Source organism: Dendronephthya gigantea, unplaced genomic scaffold, assembly GCF_004324835.1.
Source record: "Dendronephthya gigantea isolate DGI-Jeju-01 unplaced genomic scaffold, DenGig_1.0 000151F, whole genome shotgun sequence".
NCBI lineage: Eukaryota > Metazoa > Cnidaria > Anthozoa > Malacalcyonacea > Nephtheidae > Dendronephthya > Dendronephthya gigantea.
The window spans coordinates 107201-127079 of NW_021163161.1; the positions used below are offsets into that span (position 1 = coordinate 107201).

At 36.7% G+C, this 19879-nt stretch overlaps 1 protein-coding gene across 1 annotated transcript; it reads right to left on the reverse strand.

Moving 5' to 3' along the window:
• Nucleotides 1–328: 328 nt before the first annotated feature.
• LOC114537142 (zinc finger BED domain-containing protein 1-like) lies at nt 329–1725 on the reverse strand. The gene is made up of 3 exons (XM_028558273.1): nt 1429–1725; nt 948–1343; nt 329–823 (listed from the first exon to the last, which is right to left on the reverse strand). Exons 1-3 carry the CDS (start codon nt 1723–1725, stop codon nt 329–331), a joined length of 1188 nt encoding a protein of 395 aa, XP_028414074.1.
• Nucleotides 1726–19879: the final 18154 nt, after the last annotated feature.

The window sequence follows — 19879 nt, forward strand, 5'->3', positions numbered from 1 at the left end:
CTAGGCTGGATCGATATCGCGAATACCGATATATCGCCATCAGAATAGCGGTATATACGGATATACCGGTATTTTTAACGTGCTTTTTTATGCCAAAAATAACTGCGACACGCCGAGCAAAATCAAGTTGTGACAAAATATTAAATGTGGCACATACTGTTATTATAAATGTCACAAGATTAAATAATTGGCGCTTAGCGCCGTTATCGATCATCTGAACTTCAACGATCTGCCATCAACGAGATACAGTAATTAACGAATAACGACAACGCAATTTCCGATTAAAATCAAACTTCTTAACTTCACACTACATCCCGACATTTAGTTTTTAAAGGTTTTCTGCAAGGAATACTAGCATGTTCGCCTTTTCTGGGTTCAGCTGAGTTCGTTGAGGTGTTATAACTTGACCAGCTTTGCTGAACAGTCGCTCAGACGGGGAACTGGACGCTTGTATACAGAGATACTTTCTCGCACGTTTTGCAAGAAGTGGAAAGTCACGGCAATGGTCTCGCCACCAAGCAAGTGGTTCGGTTTCAACCCCTGATTCACTAATCAGGTCCAGCGAGCTAGTTGAAAGGTAGCTGTCAATCTCTTTTCTTGACTTTTGTCTTGGTGTTTCTCTTTCGCTGTTCCTTTGTTGTTCTACGGTGTTGGGTTTGATGTTGCCGAGAAATGAAGCAAGAGTCATTGTGCGTTGCTTTTTTGCTGGTGATGGCGTCTCTTGAAGCGTCTCTTCTGGGACAACGGTAGGCTCGTTCGCCACAATTTCATCGATTAACTCACTCTTCACTTCCTCGAGTTCCAGGTTTGAAAGACAGTCAGCCTGTAGAAATAATTTAAGAAATACAGTGAAAGCGTATATGCGTCCCATCAAGGGAAAGACAAGAATTTTATTTAGAACTATCATGTAATTATGTCAATTATGATTGCTTAGTTAGTTAATTTACTTTATATCGTGGATCCAAAAAGGACGACATGTTGATGATCAATAAACTTTCTGCCATTTTCTGTGCTTTCTCCAATATTTCTGCCATGATCGCGGCACGCAAGTCGTTTGTCAATTCTGGGTCATTTTCGTCGTGTGCTAAGATCATCTTCTCAAGTTTCCAGTATAAAATCTTGAGCGAGGACACTGTAACATAATTTTGGCCAGATAACAAGTCGGTCAAAGCTGCTACAGGGCGCAGAGCCTTCGATATCGCTTCCCAACAGTCCTTATCTTGCCAGGTGGGAATGAGATGTTTGGTCTTTCTGTCAGCCTTCATAATATCGCGTATTGCGTCGATATTATCTCCAATCTGCTCTAACATTGCATAGGTAGATCCCCATCTTGTTCTACAGTCCTGCAAGGGAGTCAAAATGTATCTGTTACTGTTAGCAATAATTAAATTAAATTTTAATAGGATTGATAAATAAGTTAGTAATTACCGATACTAGAGCCTTTGGTGTCTTGTTTTCCTTCACCTGCAATGCAGTCAAGTCACGCCTTTTCTTCCAGCTATAGTTGAACTGCGCTACAATACTATGAGCTAACCCAAGAGAACGCTTCAGACGGCGATCGTTATCGATAAACTTTGTGATGCCGAGGTGCAAATTATGTCCGAAGCATGACAAATGCGGCCATTCTAAGTCTCTTGTCGCCTTGATTATGTTGGATCCATTATCCGTTGTAACACACACTTGTTTTTTTACGTCAAGATCCCAATCTTTTAACAACTCCGTCATGGCAGCACCCAGAATATCTGCATTATGATCCTGTGAAACAAATCGTGTTCCAAGGGAGTGGCTTTTCAAATTCCACTCATGGTCAATGTGATGTACAGTATATCCTAAGTAAGGAGTCATGCCATGAGATGACCACATATCGGTCGTCGCCGAAAAAAAGCCAATGTCCTTCAGTTCGTCTTGAACACGTTTGCGCGTAACATCATAAAGCTTTGGGATGTGCACTTTAGTCATCTGACTCTTGCTGGGTGGCTGATAGCGAGGGTCAAAGGCTTTTAACATGGTACGGAAACCCTCCTTCTCAACTGTATAAAATGGCATAGCGTCCTTGGCGATACAATACGTCACTGCTGTCGTTAACGTACGGGACTTTTGGCCATGTTGATCGTAAGGAGTGGCACGTTGAAAAGCATCACTCAGAGGGTTAGAAGTCGAAACAAAACTCGAGGCAGAACTTGTCTGACTTGTCTTGGTGGCTCGACAAACTGGCGGTTTCACAAGTAAATATTGCTGTGTGTGATGAATGCGCAGATGGTTGAACAAATTGGAAGTACTAGAGTCACCAGCTCTTACTTCTCTTTGCATAAATTGCAAGTCGATCTGTTTGGATCAACGTCCCCTACGGGAGTGAAGTAGTTCCAAACGGGACTGCGCTTAGTCTTGCCCATGCGAATACTTTTCTTTATTCTTTATTCGATCACCATGAATTCTTTGAGCAGAAAATTGTTATTAAGGCATGGCACATGCTCAAAGACAAAGACACGTGTTTATTTATTTTCCCAGGGAAATTCAATTTTACAAATTCAGTGTTTCAGTCAGCTGCTAATAGTTATTAACAGTAGCGTAGTCAGCCTGACGATTTGTCCCGCTATGCTAATATTTTGGTGTTCATTGACTGTGAAGACAATAAATTTCTAAAGAAATGAATAATTATGATAACTCGAAATTTACATAGCGGGACAAAATCGTCAGGCTGGCTACGCCACTGGTAAAAAACGTTGCATTTTTTAAACATAAACAAGTTAACATGGCAACATGCCATGTCAGTTAAATAAGATTATTTAAAACAACAAAAAGTTACCTTCTTATACTGCCTGATAAATATTTCCAAACAAACTTGAAAGGTTGCTTCGTAAATGCTTAATGCTATTATGCTAGTGCTTCCACTTTGCAAAAGCAAAGATTCCTTTTTACCGAAATTGTTCTTCCAGAATTTCGCCATATATTTACGTCTCTTCGTAAGTTCGTAGTTCGTATTGCTAAACAAAAGCTGCTTAACTTTGGTTTCTAGACGTGATTGTAAGCAAGTTTGACTTGAAATAGCGTTTCATACCGGTATTACACATCAAAATACCGAAATGTCGGTATATCGGTATTCTTAAATTGTCAATATCGCGATACCGGTATCTAAACAAATATTGGTATACCGGATATATCCGGTATATCGATCCAGCCTAATTTATTCTGTACAAATATATACAACATTGTTCTTATTTTTCTCTTCTTCCATCATTTTGCACGTGGGCATATTGCCAAGGTACTTCCCCTTCTGGTGAGTTAAAATAACTTGTTAATAAATGCTGAACAGACTTGGCATCTCTTGAATAGTTGTTGCTTCCCTGCCTTGGAATTTGTAGCAAGCCTGTGTCATGTTGTGTCATGGTTCGCCATCCTCCAGGCAAGTTTTGCCCATATCTATAAAATGTTAAAGAGTACATTAGGTAGCTTAATTTGGAATTCAAAGACACTTTAAAGAGATTTTTGGGGCTGAGCCACTTTTGCAAGGGCCTCTATATTACCAGAAGGATTTTGAAAATAGTATAGTAACTCAATTCTCTTATTGTGTTAAAGTTTTGATATTGCTTTTTATACTTAAGTACTGCTTGTGGTGGTAAGACCACAATGAAAATGATTTTAATAGGATCAATACTGTAAATTACTGTTTGTTCAAAATGACAAAACTTTTGTCATTTTGAACAAACAGTAATACTCACAAAACACTTTCTCGAATACTATACCTGTCCTCTGTATCAATAAATCCAGCAGGGCAATACCTTTTTGATGGACTAGGAATACCAAATTCTTCCAACATAAGATAATTGTGAAGTGCACAAACAGCTTTAGTTATGCTTGCCACCTTTTTAGCTGATGCTTGAATGGGTCTTCTAAGAACCCTCCATCTAGCAGCAGTGATACCAAAGTATTCTCAATTACTCTTCTCGCTCGCGATAGACGATAATTGAAAATTTTGTGTTTCTCAGGAAGGAACTTCCCAGGATGTGGCTTCATCATCCAGGTTTTCAGGGGAAATGCATCATCAGCAGTAAATAGATATGGGCACATTTCCCTTGGTTTATTAGGAAGGGGAGCTGGTGGAGGTAATTTTAGACTGCCATTTTCCATAGCCCTCCCAAACTGAGATTCACCAAAAACACCTCCATCACTATTTCTGCCTGAACTACCTATTTCAACCAGAGTGAACAGGTATCTGGCATCACACACTGCCAAAAGTACGATGCTGTGAGTTCCTAAAAAAATACATGCCTTATTTCCAATTTATTTACCCATAAAGCAATGAGCATATACTGTATGTTGTTCCAAAGGTAATGTTATCTCAATATACTATATTATTTTTATACCTTTGTAATTAAAAAAAGAGGAACCAGCACAAGGAGGACATTGCATGACCACATGCTTGCCGTCAATGGCTCCACAGCACATTGGAAAGTTCCACAGCTGCCAAAAGTCGATAGCGATTTTTTTCCACTCGCTTGGGCTCGAGGGAGCTTTGATAAAGGCTTGCAAAGACGTCCACAAAGCTTCAGAAGTTTCTTCGACAATTTTGGTCACCATAGCATGACCAAGGCGAAAACTGAACGGTATACTTTTCTGAGAGTCTCCTGTTGCTAGAAATCTAAGTGTTACAGCCAAGCGTTCTGCAGGCCTTATAGGCTCTTGAAGCAACGATTCTTTCCTTAAGTATGGCCCAACGAGAGCAAGCAGTTGGTCAAAACGGCTTGGAGTCATTCGGAAATACTGGAAAAAAGACTCATGATCATTCAGCCTCATTTCTTGTATTAGACGATGGTATTCGCCAAGTTCTTTTCGAGTTTTAAGAATATCTTTCATCCAGAACCTTTTTTTGTATTTATTTTGTCTTTTTCGTCTTTGGCGAAGCAAAATGAGCATGGTTAATTCACACTCCTCCTGCGACGCCATATTTAAATTTTACCGCGCTTTGTATCTTTTTACGCGGCACTGGAGATTAGAAATACGTACATTTTTTTACCTATACGTACGGAAAAAAACACGCGTAAGTGGAAAGCAGCTTTAATGCAACAACTTGCAATTGTTAGCATGGACGAATCGTAAAACGGTCGAACATCCGCAATTTCGTTCATTAAATATTTTAATATTTAATATAAGTTATGGAAGTGAGAAAAATGCGAAAAGTTTTTGATATTTTACTCATTTTTTGAATGGGCCGATGATGCTGGACCCGCGCTGTTGACTTTTAGGAATGTTTGAAAATGACAAGTTTGTAATCTGATTGACTGTCACAACAGCAAGAACAAAAACAGCCAATGAGATTACAAACTTGTCATTTTCAAATGTTTTTAAAAGTCAACAGCGCAGGTCCAGCATCAGCCCATTCAAAAAGTGAGTAAATTTTCAAAAACTTTTCGCATTTTTCTGGCTTTGATAACTTCTTTTAATTATTAAAATATAATCAGTGTATAGTAAAATTATCGTAGATTTCATTTCTCTTGTTATTTTAGCTTAGTTTTAGGGATAAATTGACGTATTTTCAGATTGTTTGCATGTGTCCATGTAAATATTGTGATTGAAGTTGTTGCCTACCTTAGGATATATTATACTATATAATAGCTAACTACATTACCTTGTCAGACACTCAAGTCGCCCGTTGTAAGGAACAGGATTTAAGTATAATAGCATGTAAATAAATTACATATGCCTGAATTTCATCAAAGTGTACATTTTTAAATCAAATAAAACCATTCGCCAATGGGCTGCCTATGATTGAAAAAGATGTGCATTAAAACACTTTTGACAACTTTTAACTGGACTGTTAATTTATGGCATGACTTTTTTCGCTGACTGGAGTTTAAATATTTCGACCTGGACTTGTGTAATTTTTGACCTAGTCGCGTGACCTACTCATCTGACAACCCCTAGATCCGCCTGTCCTACAACATAATTGCATTTAAATGTCAATAAAGGATCTAAAAAATTAAAACATGCACTTCCCATATCTTGCAAACATGGATATCCCAACAATTGACGTATATACAAGATGATAAGTATACAAAATTCAATGCCAAAGACAATTATGAGGCAATTCGTATATGACCTTCATTGATATCATTGATTTTTACGAAAGAGAAGATAATGTAGTAAATTTTATTCCTCCTGAAATGGTAAAAATAGATAGGTGATGCAATTAAAAAATTCCAAATATTAACAGCCATGTTAAAAGCAAAATTGAAAATATGATAAAATTTATAGGAAATCATCTTGGGAATTATTCCGGGATAAAAATTATTTACTAAAAAAATTAAGAAAAAAATGGGTGTAACAAGAAAATACACCATTTGCCCTTCATTAAACAAAAAAAAAATGGCGTTAACATAATTTAAAATATTCAGAAATACAAATCGGAATCTCAATAGCGCATTTTGTGCAAGTCAATAAGCGTAAAAAGATATTCAATAGTAACAATTTGATTGGTCATGCATTAAAACTGAAAACCATTAATCAAAGATGGAAATTCAATAAGAATACAAAGCACATTCCAAAAACAAAGCACATTCAAAAACACAAAAGAAGTTTTTCTTTGAACACAAGAAACGTTCAATTACAGAATAATGTAATTTTAACAACAACATGGGTTTATTGACAAGCAGGGGCGATTGTATCAAGCCTGTTTACTTAAATGTTGGATAAGTCAAAATTAAATAACACAATATTTTATCTCTCGTGAATCAGTTAACTTAAATATTCTGCACTGAATATGTAGTAGTAAACATTGTCGTTCTTTTAAGGTTGAAAACTTTGTATAGTTTGCTTGTTGAATACAGTAAATCAATAGACTTGCTTTCTATTTACAGTATAGAGACTGTATGTAGAGCTTAACCACCATTTAAGCTAAACGGGCTTGATATAACCGGCCCCAGTCATATTAAAACGCAGACACTTAAATGTAGTGTTATGTTGATCGAAATTACACTCAATATTGTTAGTCTACGAACGTCTATCGGCACACAATTTTACTGTAAATATTTTGAGTATACACACGCGATAAACATATTTTTAACCATTAATGTTCTCCCTGGCAAGGCATCGTGGAATATAGGTCTGCATATGCCGAAACCAAGCTGCACATTTGGGAATTGTAATTGATCCAATATTTCTTTCAACAGCTTGAACAAGCAATTGTTTTCTGTATTCACCAAGGGGAAGGTGGGCATTTCGTGCCGCATTTCTGTGGGCAAAGTGTTCTTGCATAACAGGGCGTGAAATGTCTGCTTTAATGCTGGCCTTCAGGCAACTTATCGCTTGCTCAACAATATTTAGGAATGGTGAGTATGGTGGCAATTGGCGTAGATGTACGTTGTCTCTTGGCTGCTCAGGTCAGCGATGCTGGTGCTCCATCAAAAATGAGATATTGAGTTTCATTTTCATCAAGGTGGGCAGCAGTACCTGCAAGAAACTCGGTGAAGGAATCTCTGGTCATCCCACCAACCTGAATGGTGTGATGCACCAAACCAAACACTTGAGATACCGCGAGGCAAATGGTAAGATTGCATCCCTTCTGCCCGCATACTTGGCGATAAGCACGCTCTCCAACTCGAGCCTGTCCTTGACTTCTGGCTGTCAATATATTAAAGCCACATTCGTCAATGAATACAGGATGATGAATATTCGCCTCCTCTAAGAACCAGTTCGCATATTCGTGGCGTCCCTCGATAACATCTGGCCTGTTACGATCAGCTGGAAGTATTCGCAATAGCTTTAACAAGTATAGCATTCCATCCAAATGTTTACCAATAGTTCTTTCATGAACTTGTGGCTTCTCAGGCATTCGACGTCGTAATTCTGCATTTATGGCCCGTAGTGACAAAGTGCAATCTTCATCTACTATTCTTTGCACACATCTTGTCATGTCTGCATCAAATCGAACATTGAGGCGTCCTCCACGTGGTTGTTCTTCAATTCGTCCTTCTCGCAGATATCGAGCAACTATACTCCTGGCAGTTGAACGATTTATTGCTAAAGTTTCAGCCAAAGCCAGGTAGTCTTGATCCTGTTCTTCGAATGCTCTAACCAACCGTTCTTTGTCTTGTTGTGATATTCTTCGACGTTGTGCCATTCTGACAGTACTTCAACCTGTAACAAACTCGCAAAAATGCCCAAGATGATGTTGAACGAAACAATTTTTATCGAAGATTCCCAATGCAAATGAGTAACTAACAAAAAATTTGATTGGATCATTTTCCGCTTGCGCAACGCTTTTTTACAAGTATATATTTGTGTTCATAACAACCTTAATGAAATTACTTATTCTCTAATTGAAGGTTTATTGTGTTCAAACGAAAATGTATTTTGCATTTTTGAATGTTCTTTGTATTCTTATTGAATTTCCATCTTTGACTAATGGTTTTCAGCTTTAACGCATGACCGAACAAATTGTTAATATTGAATATCTTTTTACACTTATTGACTTGCACAAAATGCGCTATTGAGATTCCGATTTGTATTTCTGAATATTTTAAATTATGTTAATGCAATTCTTTTTTTGTTTAATGAAGGGCAAATGGTGTAATTCATATCCAAAATGCACGAAAGGCAATTCAAATGTTAGACACTTTCAGTTTAATAAAGAAAAAGAAAAAATGAGAAAAAAAAGGAACATACGACAGTAAACAATGTAAAAGTCGAACATTAAAAAATTAACAATGCACAAAAAGAACAGAAAAACATCAAAAACACTGGATTCACTTGGCAAAGGAAAATAATCTCTGAATTAAAAAATCAAGTATTGCAAAATGCTGGAAATGGGTTATTCGCTTTTAAAAAACCAATCAACAAAACGTATATTTATCGCAAATTAAAAAGGCAAAAAACAAACAAAAGAAACACTGACATGACATATGGAAAAAACAAATTTGCAATAGGAACAAGGCAAAAAGCAAATGCATCGATGCATACAAAACAACACATGGTGCACCAGGTTATGTGAATGACAGAGAAAAAAGTGGAAAACCGATGATTCAATCATCACAAGAGATTTCAAATTGTATTCATTTAACACAATATTCAAAAACACCATATGACTCATTTCCATCATTCAAACATTGGAAATTCAAATATTGTTTAAAACCCTTTCCAAACATTTATTAGGATTAATGCACTAAATCGATCAATTGGAGTTTAAACTTAATATGCTGTAACAAAACAGACAAAATCGAACTAACATGTGCTCAAAAAATGAGATTTTTGTACCAACATTTTTATCGCTAATTTTGTATTTTGCACTGCAAAGAACAATTTCCTAATTTTCTCAACCACCGATTTCATAGAAATACTTTAAACGTTTGTATTTATTTAGTACAGATGTTTAAAGGTATGTAACATGGACTTTCAAACAGTATGTTACATGGAAGTTGTTTGGCCCTAGAAATATATAAAATTCCGATGCCAGAATGGATGACTCAGGACTTTTTCCAGCCAGAATCTGAAAGACACAGAATTTCAGTTCATGAATATTGTGAAAGTGCATCTGTTTGCACAATGCGAAGAATGGATGTCTTGCAGTTAGTGGATTTTTTTGAACAACTAAAATCTAAAGCCAACTTTGCCAGTGCATTTGAACATGTTCTGAAAACAAAAATGTCTACGGAGGTTGGCAGGGCCATAGCTGGAAGCTTAATTGGGGGGTGCATATTCATATATTCGTCTTATGCCCGAATGATTTCTTTTGTATGCTATTGTTCCTACGGTATACAAACATGAATATATGAATATACACCCCCCAATTAAGCGGTCTAGCTACGGCCCTGGAGGTTGGACACTAATAAGAAATAAAGCAAACCAAACATTTCATCATTGTAGGGAATTGGAACACTTGGGCAGTATGGAACATTTCTGAAACTTCTTGATAGTTATCTTCCTTTGCTCCTTTCTATCTATGCAATAACATTAAAGCAAACCTTTTTGAAGAATTCTTCGATGCAATGGTGAGAATATGGATTATGTTCACATCCCTAAAGGGACGGCACTACAACAAGGAGTTACAGTACCGTTCACGGGAAAGTTAACAATCCTGTGCAGGACGGGATTCCGGACGGAATTTCCTTCCCGCAGGACGAGATATTCTTCCCGCAGGATGGGAATGCAATCCAAACACAAGAAACTTTCGCATGCTTGTTGTATGTCACAGTAATAACGAATGATTTGCTATGAATTGTAAACATGAATGAAAATTTTCCTACTTTTACCGAAATATATCAGCCTATAAAAGTTTGTTATCAATTTATCATAATGTCAATTACTTTGACATTTGCTCATTTTGAAGCAAACTGTTCGGAAGAGCAATCGAAGTCTATGAGTGTAGGCATGCATCGATCAGTAAAGCGCGCAAATTTATGTTGTATCGATATAACTTATACAATGGTACACTTAAGAGAAAAGAAGGATATATAAAAGAGTCATTTATATCAATATCATCAAATTTATAACTTTAATAGAAAATCCGGTATATTCATATTTACAAAATTATCCTATTGCTATTACTTTGTTTACCCTAGCTCTAATCCTGTGTTGTAAAAACTTGTCTATTGCTGTTCGACATTCTCGTTCAGTAATCTTTGCATGATCTTTGCTTATACCATATGCCTTACATACATTGTTAAAAATTATTTTTAACTTGGTCTCATTTTTTCTGTTTTCCGCCTGAACCAGAACAATTTCTATTGATTAACTCGTCCGATTTAAATACTACATTAGGCATTTTTGCTGCTAGGTTTCCAGCACTTGAACTTTTAGGTTTAAGCAGAGGCCGCGGAACCGGGGGGGGCATTGGGGGCAGATGCCCTCCCACTTTTCGTGCAAGGGGAAAATGTGCCCTTTTTTAGAAGTAAAAGTGCCCTTTTTCTGAAATGATTTTCCCATTCTTTCTGAGATGAATGTGCCCTTTTTAATTTTAAGAAATAAAGTGCCCAAGTGCCTTCTGTTTAACTGGCCTAATATTCGAGCACGACGAGATTATCTCAAGTGCATTCTTGTTTATAAATAATTTTTCGAATTATCACCGCCACCGCCGGTTTATTTCAAATCCGCACTTACAACACTAGACGTGATCTCTTGCGGTTACCTTTAGCTAAGCCTAAAACAACTAGTTATCAGGGCAGCTTTAGTCAGGCGTTGAAAAACAGAGTAAAGCGTCGCTTTAGTCATAGGCTATACAGTGCAATTATTTGCACTGTATATAACAAAACATATAACAAAACAAGAACCGATAAACTAGATTTAAAGTTAATTGCTAAAGACTTCGTTCTCAAAAACGAAAAAAAAGTTAGATATTTTGGAAAATTTCAATGAAGTTACATTTACCCAATTAAATTTTTGTTCTAATTTGTGTAACATCTGCAATCTGCATGACCACTTCGATGATTCCTATCTGTGGTGGTTTAGGGGGTATATATATATATATAGTCTGATGATCGCCTATGTGCGTGACACGCGATCGAGTATACATATTGCCCCTTTTCGTCAGTGCCCCCCCACTTTTCACTTGCTTCCGCGGCCTCTGGGTTTAAGTTTTAATGTCTCTGCTAGCATAGCATCGTTCACAATTGGTGCTGCGTTTGGCTGGGCTTCGAGATGGGCGTACTTTTTGGTACCATGGGAGACGTAGGAATGAGTTGTACCGGCGATGGCGAACAAGGTCTTGCACTCGGAACTATACTAACATCGTCATCGTGTTGACTGCGAATGTTTAGACATGATAGAATCGTCGTTTGATTCGCAAGAATTTGGTCAAGTTTAGCCAATGTAATATTGTCAACTGTAGTCGGACTAGGATTTGGTAAGAGTAGACTTTGGGATGAGTTTGGCCGTGGCTTTTCCGGAGTGTCGAGTAGTGTTGAGCAAGCAGGCTCTTGACTTCGAAACAAGGCATGGTCGTTGTTGTTCACAAATGGTACTTCACTAATACTGTCAGCAGTAGACTCGGTCTCAAACGTCAAAGGATCAGATGCGTTGTAAGTATCTCCACCACCAAGCTCATCAATTTCCTTTAACTTAGCGGGATGTTCTTAGACTTCATCGACCTCTGGAGCATCGCCGCAGTACTTTTCTTCAGATCTCCACCTCCTTCAACCATGACTACATCTTTAGTTGCCATTCGGGACACAGTATCATCTTCAGGAAAATACACGATTGCATATTTTGGGATTTTAGTGAGTTGTCGAAGCATTTTGAATGATGTTTTCACAATTGCTGTAAATCTGGAAATCGTTTGCGCACACTGAAAACTGTACCTGACAGAACTGAATGAACGCTAGTAAACTTTAGAATCTTTTATAAGCTTGTTTTGTCATAACATCGATGAGTCATCGTTGTTTGTCAAAAACAGAACAGTTTCTTTGTGTAGTCACTAATGACTATTGGCATTGTTTATTGTCATTCACACGAGCTGCGCAGAGATTTTTTAACATCTTTATAGAAAACAACAAACATATGAGCAATGACAAACTTAATCCCGCAGGACCAGAAAGGGCATTTTGACTGACTTGTATACTTTTTCCTTCAAAAAACTTTGTCCCATAGGACGCGATAATCCTGTGGGACGGAAAAGGGCATACCAAAAGTTGACAACATACACAAATCATTGGTAGTGCTAATGTTTAAAAAAATGCCAAATTTAACTAGTTTTGTATATAGGAAACTGAATTTAAACTAACTGACTTCATACAGCTTTTCCTTAAAAAAAATTGTCCTGTAAGACACGATAATCCCGCGGGACGGAAAGGGACATGCACTAAGCCAACATAAAAAAAGTGTGATCTAGTAATGCAGGAATAATTAAAATGATCGGTCCAAAGACCAAACACATGAAGTTGGCGCATTGTTTGACCTGATCTATTAATAACTCAATTGATCGCTATAAATATACAGCAATTAACACATTCATAGAGAAAAACTTCTCTCATTCTTTTTCTTTTAGGAAAGACACTTTACATTTATCATTCTGTTTTGGCAAATCAGCAGGCAAAAAGTCTGTATTTGACAAATCTGGCCTTTTATTACATTTAACACCCTTCAATTCAAATGGGATACAAATATTTTGATGTGTGCATGATGTAAGGTAAAAGTAGTGAACAAGATTTTGAACTCCTTCAACTGAAGTTAAAATACAATGACCAGATGCAGATGGCATCCCATGCAAATCTCGTGAATTAGAATCAAAAACTTTAAAGACTTCAGGAAAATGAAAATTACTGCATTTGTGCCAATTGTTAATAAACAGGATTTATAATGTGAGGTGAAAAATATTTCAGTAAAAGCATGTTCAAGTGTTACATATGGATCACTATTTACAGTCATAATGCACCTGAGAAAGATACTGCTGATATGAGAAAGATACATAATGCTATACTGCAAAGAAAATGCATCATTTTCAATATCAACAAATTCAGGTACCTCGGTTAATAACAAAAAAATTTTATTTATACACTGACTAACAATGCTGTATAGATTGTTTCCATAATATAGAATTCGATTCATAATTGATGTGTCCCAAATGCTAACTGTTTTAATTTCATTATATGAGAGGACATAGCAACACATTGTTTTCCATCATTTTCTAATCCAAAGATAGAATGATTACCTTGGTGGAAGTCTGCATGAACTGTATATAAGGCATCAACTATTTCATTAATATTGATAGGACCTGGGTTTTCTTCAACATAATTTGAAAGCCTCAATAGTAATGGAACATAAACATGATACCATACCATACATGCACACCACATGTAGACTTAATTATTTTTCTTAGATTTAGTGACCAGGTTTTTCAAACATGGTAAGTAAAATACTTTTAAATAAAACATCATTAACATTTCACTCCAAAATTCACCTCTCATTTGCAACATAGATATTCGCCTTTGTATGAAATTATGATGTGAGCCAATCTTTGAACGAAAGATTTCAATGGTAACACTCATATTTTTGGTATTCTAAATCAAATATATTGAAAGTACTTTTGTTGACTATAATAATAGTAATAATCCCGGCACAACGTCAATCAATGGCTTTGTATAAATATACTTGGACAATGGTAAGGTTAATTTTTGCTGACCTGCACCATGGCAAGGTTTAGCTTTGGTATGTGGCCTTTCACGTAAGTAGTGTCTGAACTTTAGATCAGAGCGAGCACAATGGCCCCTTTGTTTTTGTTTTGGTACGTGGTTCTCATGTTGATGTCTGGTCTATTGATCAGCGCAAGCACAATGACTTCAAGTACAAAATCTAGTGATAAAGAAAACAAACGAAATAAAAATAGCCAAAATAAAGAAAAGTTGCTCAATAGTTGGCATTTCCTCACAGTACGTACTGTGCGAAAAATGTTGTCTCGTGTTTATACAGGGTGTATAAAAAAAAATGTCCCAAATGTAAAATTTCCGTTTTTCAGGATATTTTGCAGAATTTGGGAAATTTTTGTGTTCCTAGAGATAGTTAAGACTTATCTGGTATACCTAGGCCAAGTTTGGTTTTTCATTAACAAAATTATGTTACCGGGGGGGGGGGTGGTTCCTTTCCACTGATATTGAGAGGGCTTGCACGCAAAAATGTGAAGCTGAAATTGAGATATTATTTAGCTGTCTAAAAGTAGGAAAGCTTTTTAATAAACTATCAAAGTTTCAGGAAAAATAATGCAAACTGGGAGCAACGCGCGACCCCTAAAGTGACAAATATTTCATTGCGCGCAGTGGATTAAAATGCATGGTTGATTTTAGCGTGACCGATCTCATGCAAGGCTGGGCAAATGAATAAATTAAAGCGAGAAACTGAACAAGAAGACGAAGCAATTTAATAACAATATTTTTATTCTTAATGTTAATCCTCAACATTTCCACCATTTCTTTCTAAGCAAACTGCGGCTCGTCTGAGCATGGTAAACACTGAACGGCAAACCACATTTGTCTGTCCTGCCTCCTATTATCCATTTCGTTCGAAATTCTTTCTTGCAAATTGCCTACGCCACCACCGGCAAATCTAGGCGAATGGGCTGACAAATGGTTCGCTGTTCAGTGTTTAGTATGCTCAGACAAGCCGCAGTCTGCTTAGAATGAAATGCTGGACATGCTGAGGATTAACATCACGAATAAATCGCTTTGTTTTTGTGTTCAGTTTCTCACTTTAATTTATTCATTTGCCCAGCCTTACATGAGATCGGTCACGCTAAAATCAACCATGCATTTAATCCACTGCGCGCAATGAAATATTTGTCACGTTTAGGGGTCGCGCGTTGCTCCCAGTATGCATTATTTTTTCTGAAACTTTGACAGTTTATTAAAAAGCTTTCCTACTTTTAGACAGCTAAATAATATCTCAATTTCAGCTTCACATTTTCGCGCACAACCCCTCTCAATATCAGTGGAAAGGAACCACCCCCCGGTAACATAATTTTGTTAATGAAAAACCAAACTTGGCCTAGGTATACCAGATAAGTCTGAACTATCTCTAGGAACACAAAAATTTGCCAAATTCTGCAAAATATCCTGAAAAACGGAAATTTCACATTTGGGACATTTTTTTTGATACACCCTGTATAAGGCATGTACAGACTCATTACAGCTCAGTGGACAGTGCTTCCACTTTTTAAAGTTCATAATAAAATTCAATGTATATAATTTCAATGTATTTAAATTCAATGTATGTAACATGTCATTGCTGAGTAAGACTCTTCTGTTTCTTTAAGAATTGTTTTAATTTAGTTTTTTTAAGCAGAGAGTAACTCTAAAACAATATTCTTTCTTGTGTCACACAAAGTTGCTAACTCCTCAATGTCAAGAAGAGCTAGTTTTATTGTGTCAACAGTGATGACAGTGACACTGTCACCTAGCTGCTCTGTGCTATGGAACACATTTGGCACCAGTTGCCTCACAATCTGAATGCAGTGATCGTGAACCTGCTTGAACTTGCTTTATCTTCCACAAGAAGTTTGACTATCCAGTTTATGGGAAGTAATGACACTTTCTGAAACAGGTTACAAGCAGAGCATGTCACACCTTTCAAAGATTTATCAGCCACTTCCACCTTCTTTTTGACGACACACAGCTATTGTAACACTGAACACTACTGATACAGATGACTTTGAGTTTCATCTCTTTTCTTGCTAAATCTTCCTCATGGATAACTGGATCAACAATGTTTTCCAAAGCAGCTGTCTCCTCCAAAGATGAACCATCTTTAGCACTACTTATACATTTGCCATATTTGTCATCCTTATAGATGAAGTTGGCAAATGTGTAAGTCTTCTCCACAGCGCTGTCGACAAATGACTCCCAAAATATTACTTTTATTGTTCCAGAGCTATCTGTCACGAAGCCCTCCTGCTTTGTCAAATTTGTAGAGGGAACCTTTTTTGAACCGAACAATTTTGTTAATTTTCCAACAATTGTGACTGTTTGGTTGTGGGAAACTTGCCCTAAAGATATAATATCTCTGTTGCCATCAAGATCCTTTGAAGCTGGGAAGTCCAGCATTTTAGACAGATAACAGCATATTCTTGTCAATGACCAAATCTTTTCCACCATATTTGTCATTTTGGCTATATTGACTGATTTTTACTGGGGATTTTGACTTTGAAAAGTGTTCAATTTCACTTTTTTGTTCCGGGGAGAAGGATATGCCCCATATAACGTCATCTTCAGTTTGTATAACAAAATCAAAATACTTTTTTGTTCCAGATTTTCCTTTCGTGGGAGAAACGCAATGAATATATCCAGACAACTCTTTGTTTTCTAAAGAGACAAAAAAATTGCTTGTAATTTCAAATGTGAAATGAACACCTGCTAGCTTCCACCCAGATGGACTCATCTAGATTTTACTGCTTTTCTATGCAATGGTTAAAACAAAAGATGCTATAATTTTAATATTGAAAATTAAAATATCCTTACAATTTGAGGTCATTTTAACGATTACGATTTCGCTTCGCGACCATGTGTGCTATGTTGAACTGTGAGTGAGAGTCTTGGGACATTTATGTACATTTGTGTTGAACTGTGAATGAGAGTCTTGGGACATTTATGAACATTTATGGACATATGGACATGCATCATCACTCATCGTTTTTTGTGTAGCATAGTGGCTAGCCCCTCAAACGGGCTACCCACAAAAACTATGAACTATCGTACTCAATTGTAGCACTTGGTGAGTATCATCTGGCACAGTTATCATGCACTGCTGCAGTATAAGTGGTGACTGTTTTACACTACGAGTGCCTCCATAGTGTGGCAAGTGGTGGTAGCAACACAACAGATTATCTTGTTACTGTAGGCACTGTGATTACCTCAGGTCATCATACTGCAGTATGGAGTGGTGGTTGGAGCAGATTGTTGTGCTGGTCGGTGCTGGTTCCTGGCTTAGGTCAGTCTGGTGTACTACACATTATCTTGCTGTAGAAAGTTGTGAGCACATCCTGGAGTGGGGGGTGGTGACACTTTATGGCTGCTCTTGGTCACAAATTAATGTGGTGCAAGATGCAACTGTTGAAATTAGTGACAATTGTGGCTAATAATCCATTATCCAGGTGTAAAACATAGATAATTATTCAGCACTATATATAAAATGCTATGGAATTTGAGATTGTTCTCAACAGTATCCATTAACTTGAGTGAGTGATACCATACTAACAGAGTGTGATAAATGATCATTTTGATATTCTTGTATGCAGTACAGTAGTTACAGTTTTCCATGAATTATACTGCAACGCATATGCCATAGCATAGAAAATATCTTTACAGATTTGCAGATGGCAACTGTGATCGAGATTACCAAAATCTAGTTAAACATCATGATCATTATGTTTCCATTTGTCACAAAATCTCCAGGTGTAATATAGTTGAAGCTGAAATAAGGCTGTACTGAACAATAAAAGGCTTATACATCCACTTACTGCAGCAGCAATGATCATAGCACTAGCACCAGTTTACCCGTTATGATACTGCAATGCAGATTGTACATATTGGAATATAGTCAATAATCATTTTAAATCAGATAACCCTGCTACAATGTTTGAGATATGAGGTTGCTATTTTACAGTATTTAGACAAATAATTCTGACTTAGGTTATTATTAACAAATACTTCAATGTCATACCATTATTTGGCTTTGATGTTTTTGTCCACCATTGACAACAGATTACAACTGGACGTTATTAGACGGCAGCTAGGTTGTACCCAATAGGTGTTTTATAATAATATCAGTTTATTCAATGGGTTAATTAAAACCTGAGCAATATAGCTAGAGTATGATAGCTAGAGTATGATAGCTAGACGATCAATCAGACACTGGCTGCTTGTGAAAGGTACAGTACTGCCTGCAATCTAAACTTTCAGTGGTGAGCAACATTATATTTCATGATTTTTGGACTATTTCCTAAAAAAAAATAAAAAAAATAGGGAATATATGATGACTTCCAAGAGTGAAGAATTAGGGTAGTTGAGTAATTAAGATTTAGGTAATAATAAAACTGTACTTACCTGAGACATTTAATTTGAGTATATAGTATGAATGTGGGCATATGTTGCAATGTTTGCAACAACGGTTTATAATGGTTTATAATTTAATAACACAGTTCTGTTTACCGGCCACACCAATATTATGAAAGGTGCCGTTATATCTTCTCAGTGGCTGAAGCTAATCCAGATAATTTTATGATCACTAAAATATGTTTCGAAGACCCCAGAGCAAAATGTGATTCTGTTACACATATCATTTTAGTGACTCAGTTCAGTAGAATAAATAATAATATTTTATAAAATTACAACTCTTTTATATCTTTCTACAATATGAGCCTGCATTACCCATTATGATTAATACTTCTTGTTACATCCTTTCTTCTTTAAAATAAAGATAGAATATTATACAAATTTTTTTTTACATCTTTTTTTTACATCCTATATTATACAACCTAAGTAATTTGACCAAATCCACTCACTATACTAGTTCAAATACTGAAGTCTAAGTTTTAACTTAATTGTCCTAAATTTTAACCTAATTGTCCGTGTTTTTTTTTTATAACCAAACAATATTTAGTGCTTCAAATACTGTGATCTATGTGCCTCTCCAATGTATTTGAATCTTAATGAACAACTGATATATAATCCTTTAGACACTGCGGTCTATTTATTACACATCCCGACCGAGTTCGTATTTCTTCGGTCTGTTGTCCTCGACCCTCTGCTATTTGTTCTGACCGACTCGTCTCGGTCTGTTCTGATTCCCTGCATTCTGTCCGTTTTTCATTGGTTCTACTTTCTGACTGTGTTGTCACACTAGATTCATCTTCTTCGATAGTTTTCCTGAGATGACTTCGATTTCTTCTTAGAACTTATACATGTTGTGTCTCAACTTCGTACGATCTAATACCAACTTTCTTTTTCACCGTCGCTTTGACCGATGGGCCATTACTGAACCCTTGTCCTTTATCTTGAATTCTCACTTTACCCTGTTTCTTTAAAGGTGGTAAGTCCTTAGCCCCTCTATTATAGTACTTTGCTTGACGTTCTTGACTTTTTAGTATTTCTTGATGATGGGCTTCTACAACCTTTGGTTCCAATAATTTTGGTGTTGTCGGGAGCAAGGTTTTCGTTCTTGGTGACATCAGTCGCTGTGCCGGAGAACTTTCCGTTCCTTGCAAACTTATCGAAATACTCGATAATCCAATACTGCCAAATACATGTCCACGGTATCTTTCTTCACCTTCCTCATTAGACCTTTCACTGCTTGGACGGCATTTTCTACACGGCCGTTGCTCTGGGGATATCTGGGTGAAAATGTCATTCTCTGGAATTTCCAACTCTTACTAAACTTCTGATGTTTTTCAGACACAAACTGAAGACCA

Coding starts and splice junctions, on each gene's coding strand:
- LOC114537142 (XM_028558273.1), bottom strand. CDS start 1,725: ATGACGGAGTTGTTAAAAGATTGGGATCTTGACGTAAAAAAACAAGTG. Junction 1,344..1,428: donor CACCAAAGGCTCTAGTATCG/GTAATTACTAAC, acceptor ACTCCCTTGCAG/GACTGTAGAACAAGATGGGG. Junction 824..947: donor TTTTGGATCCACGATATAAA/GTAAATTAACTA, acceptor TTATTTCTACAG/GCTGACTGTCTTTCAAACCT.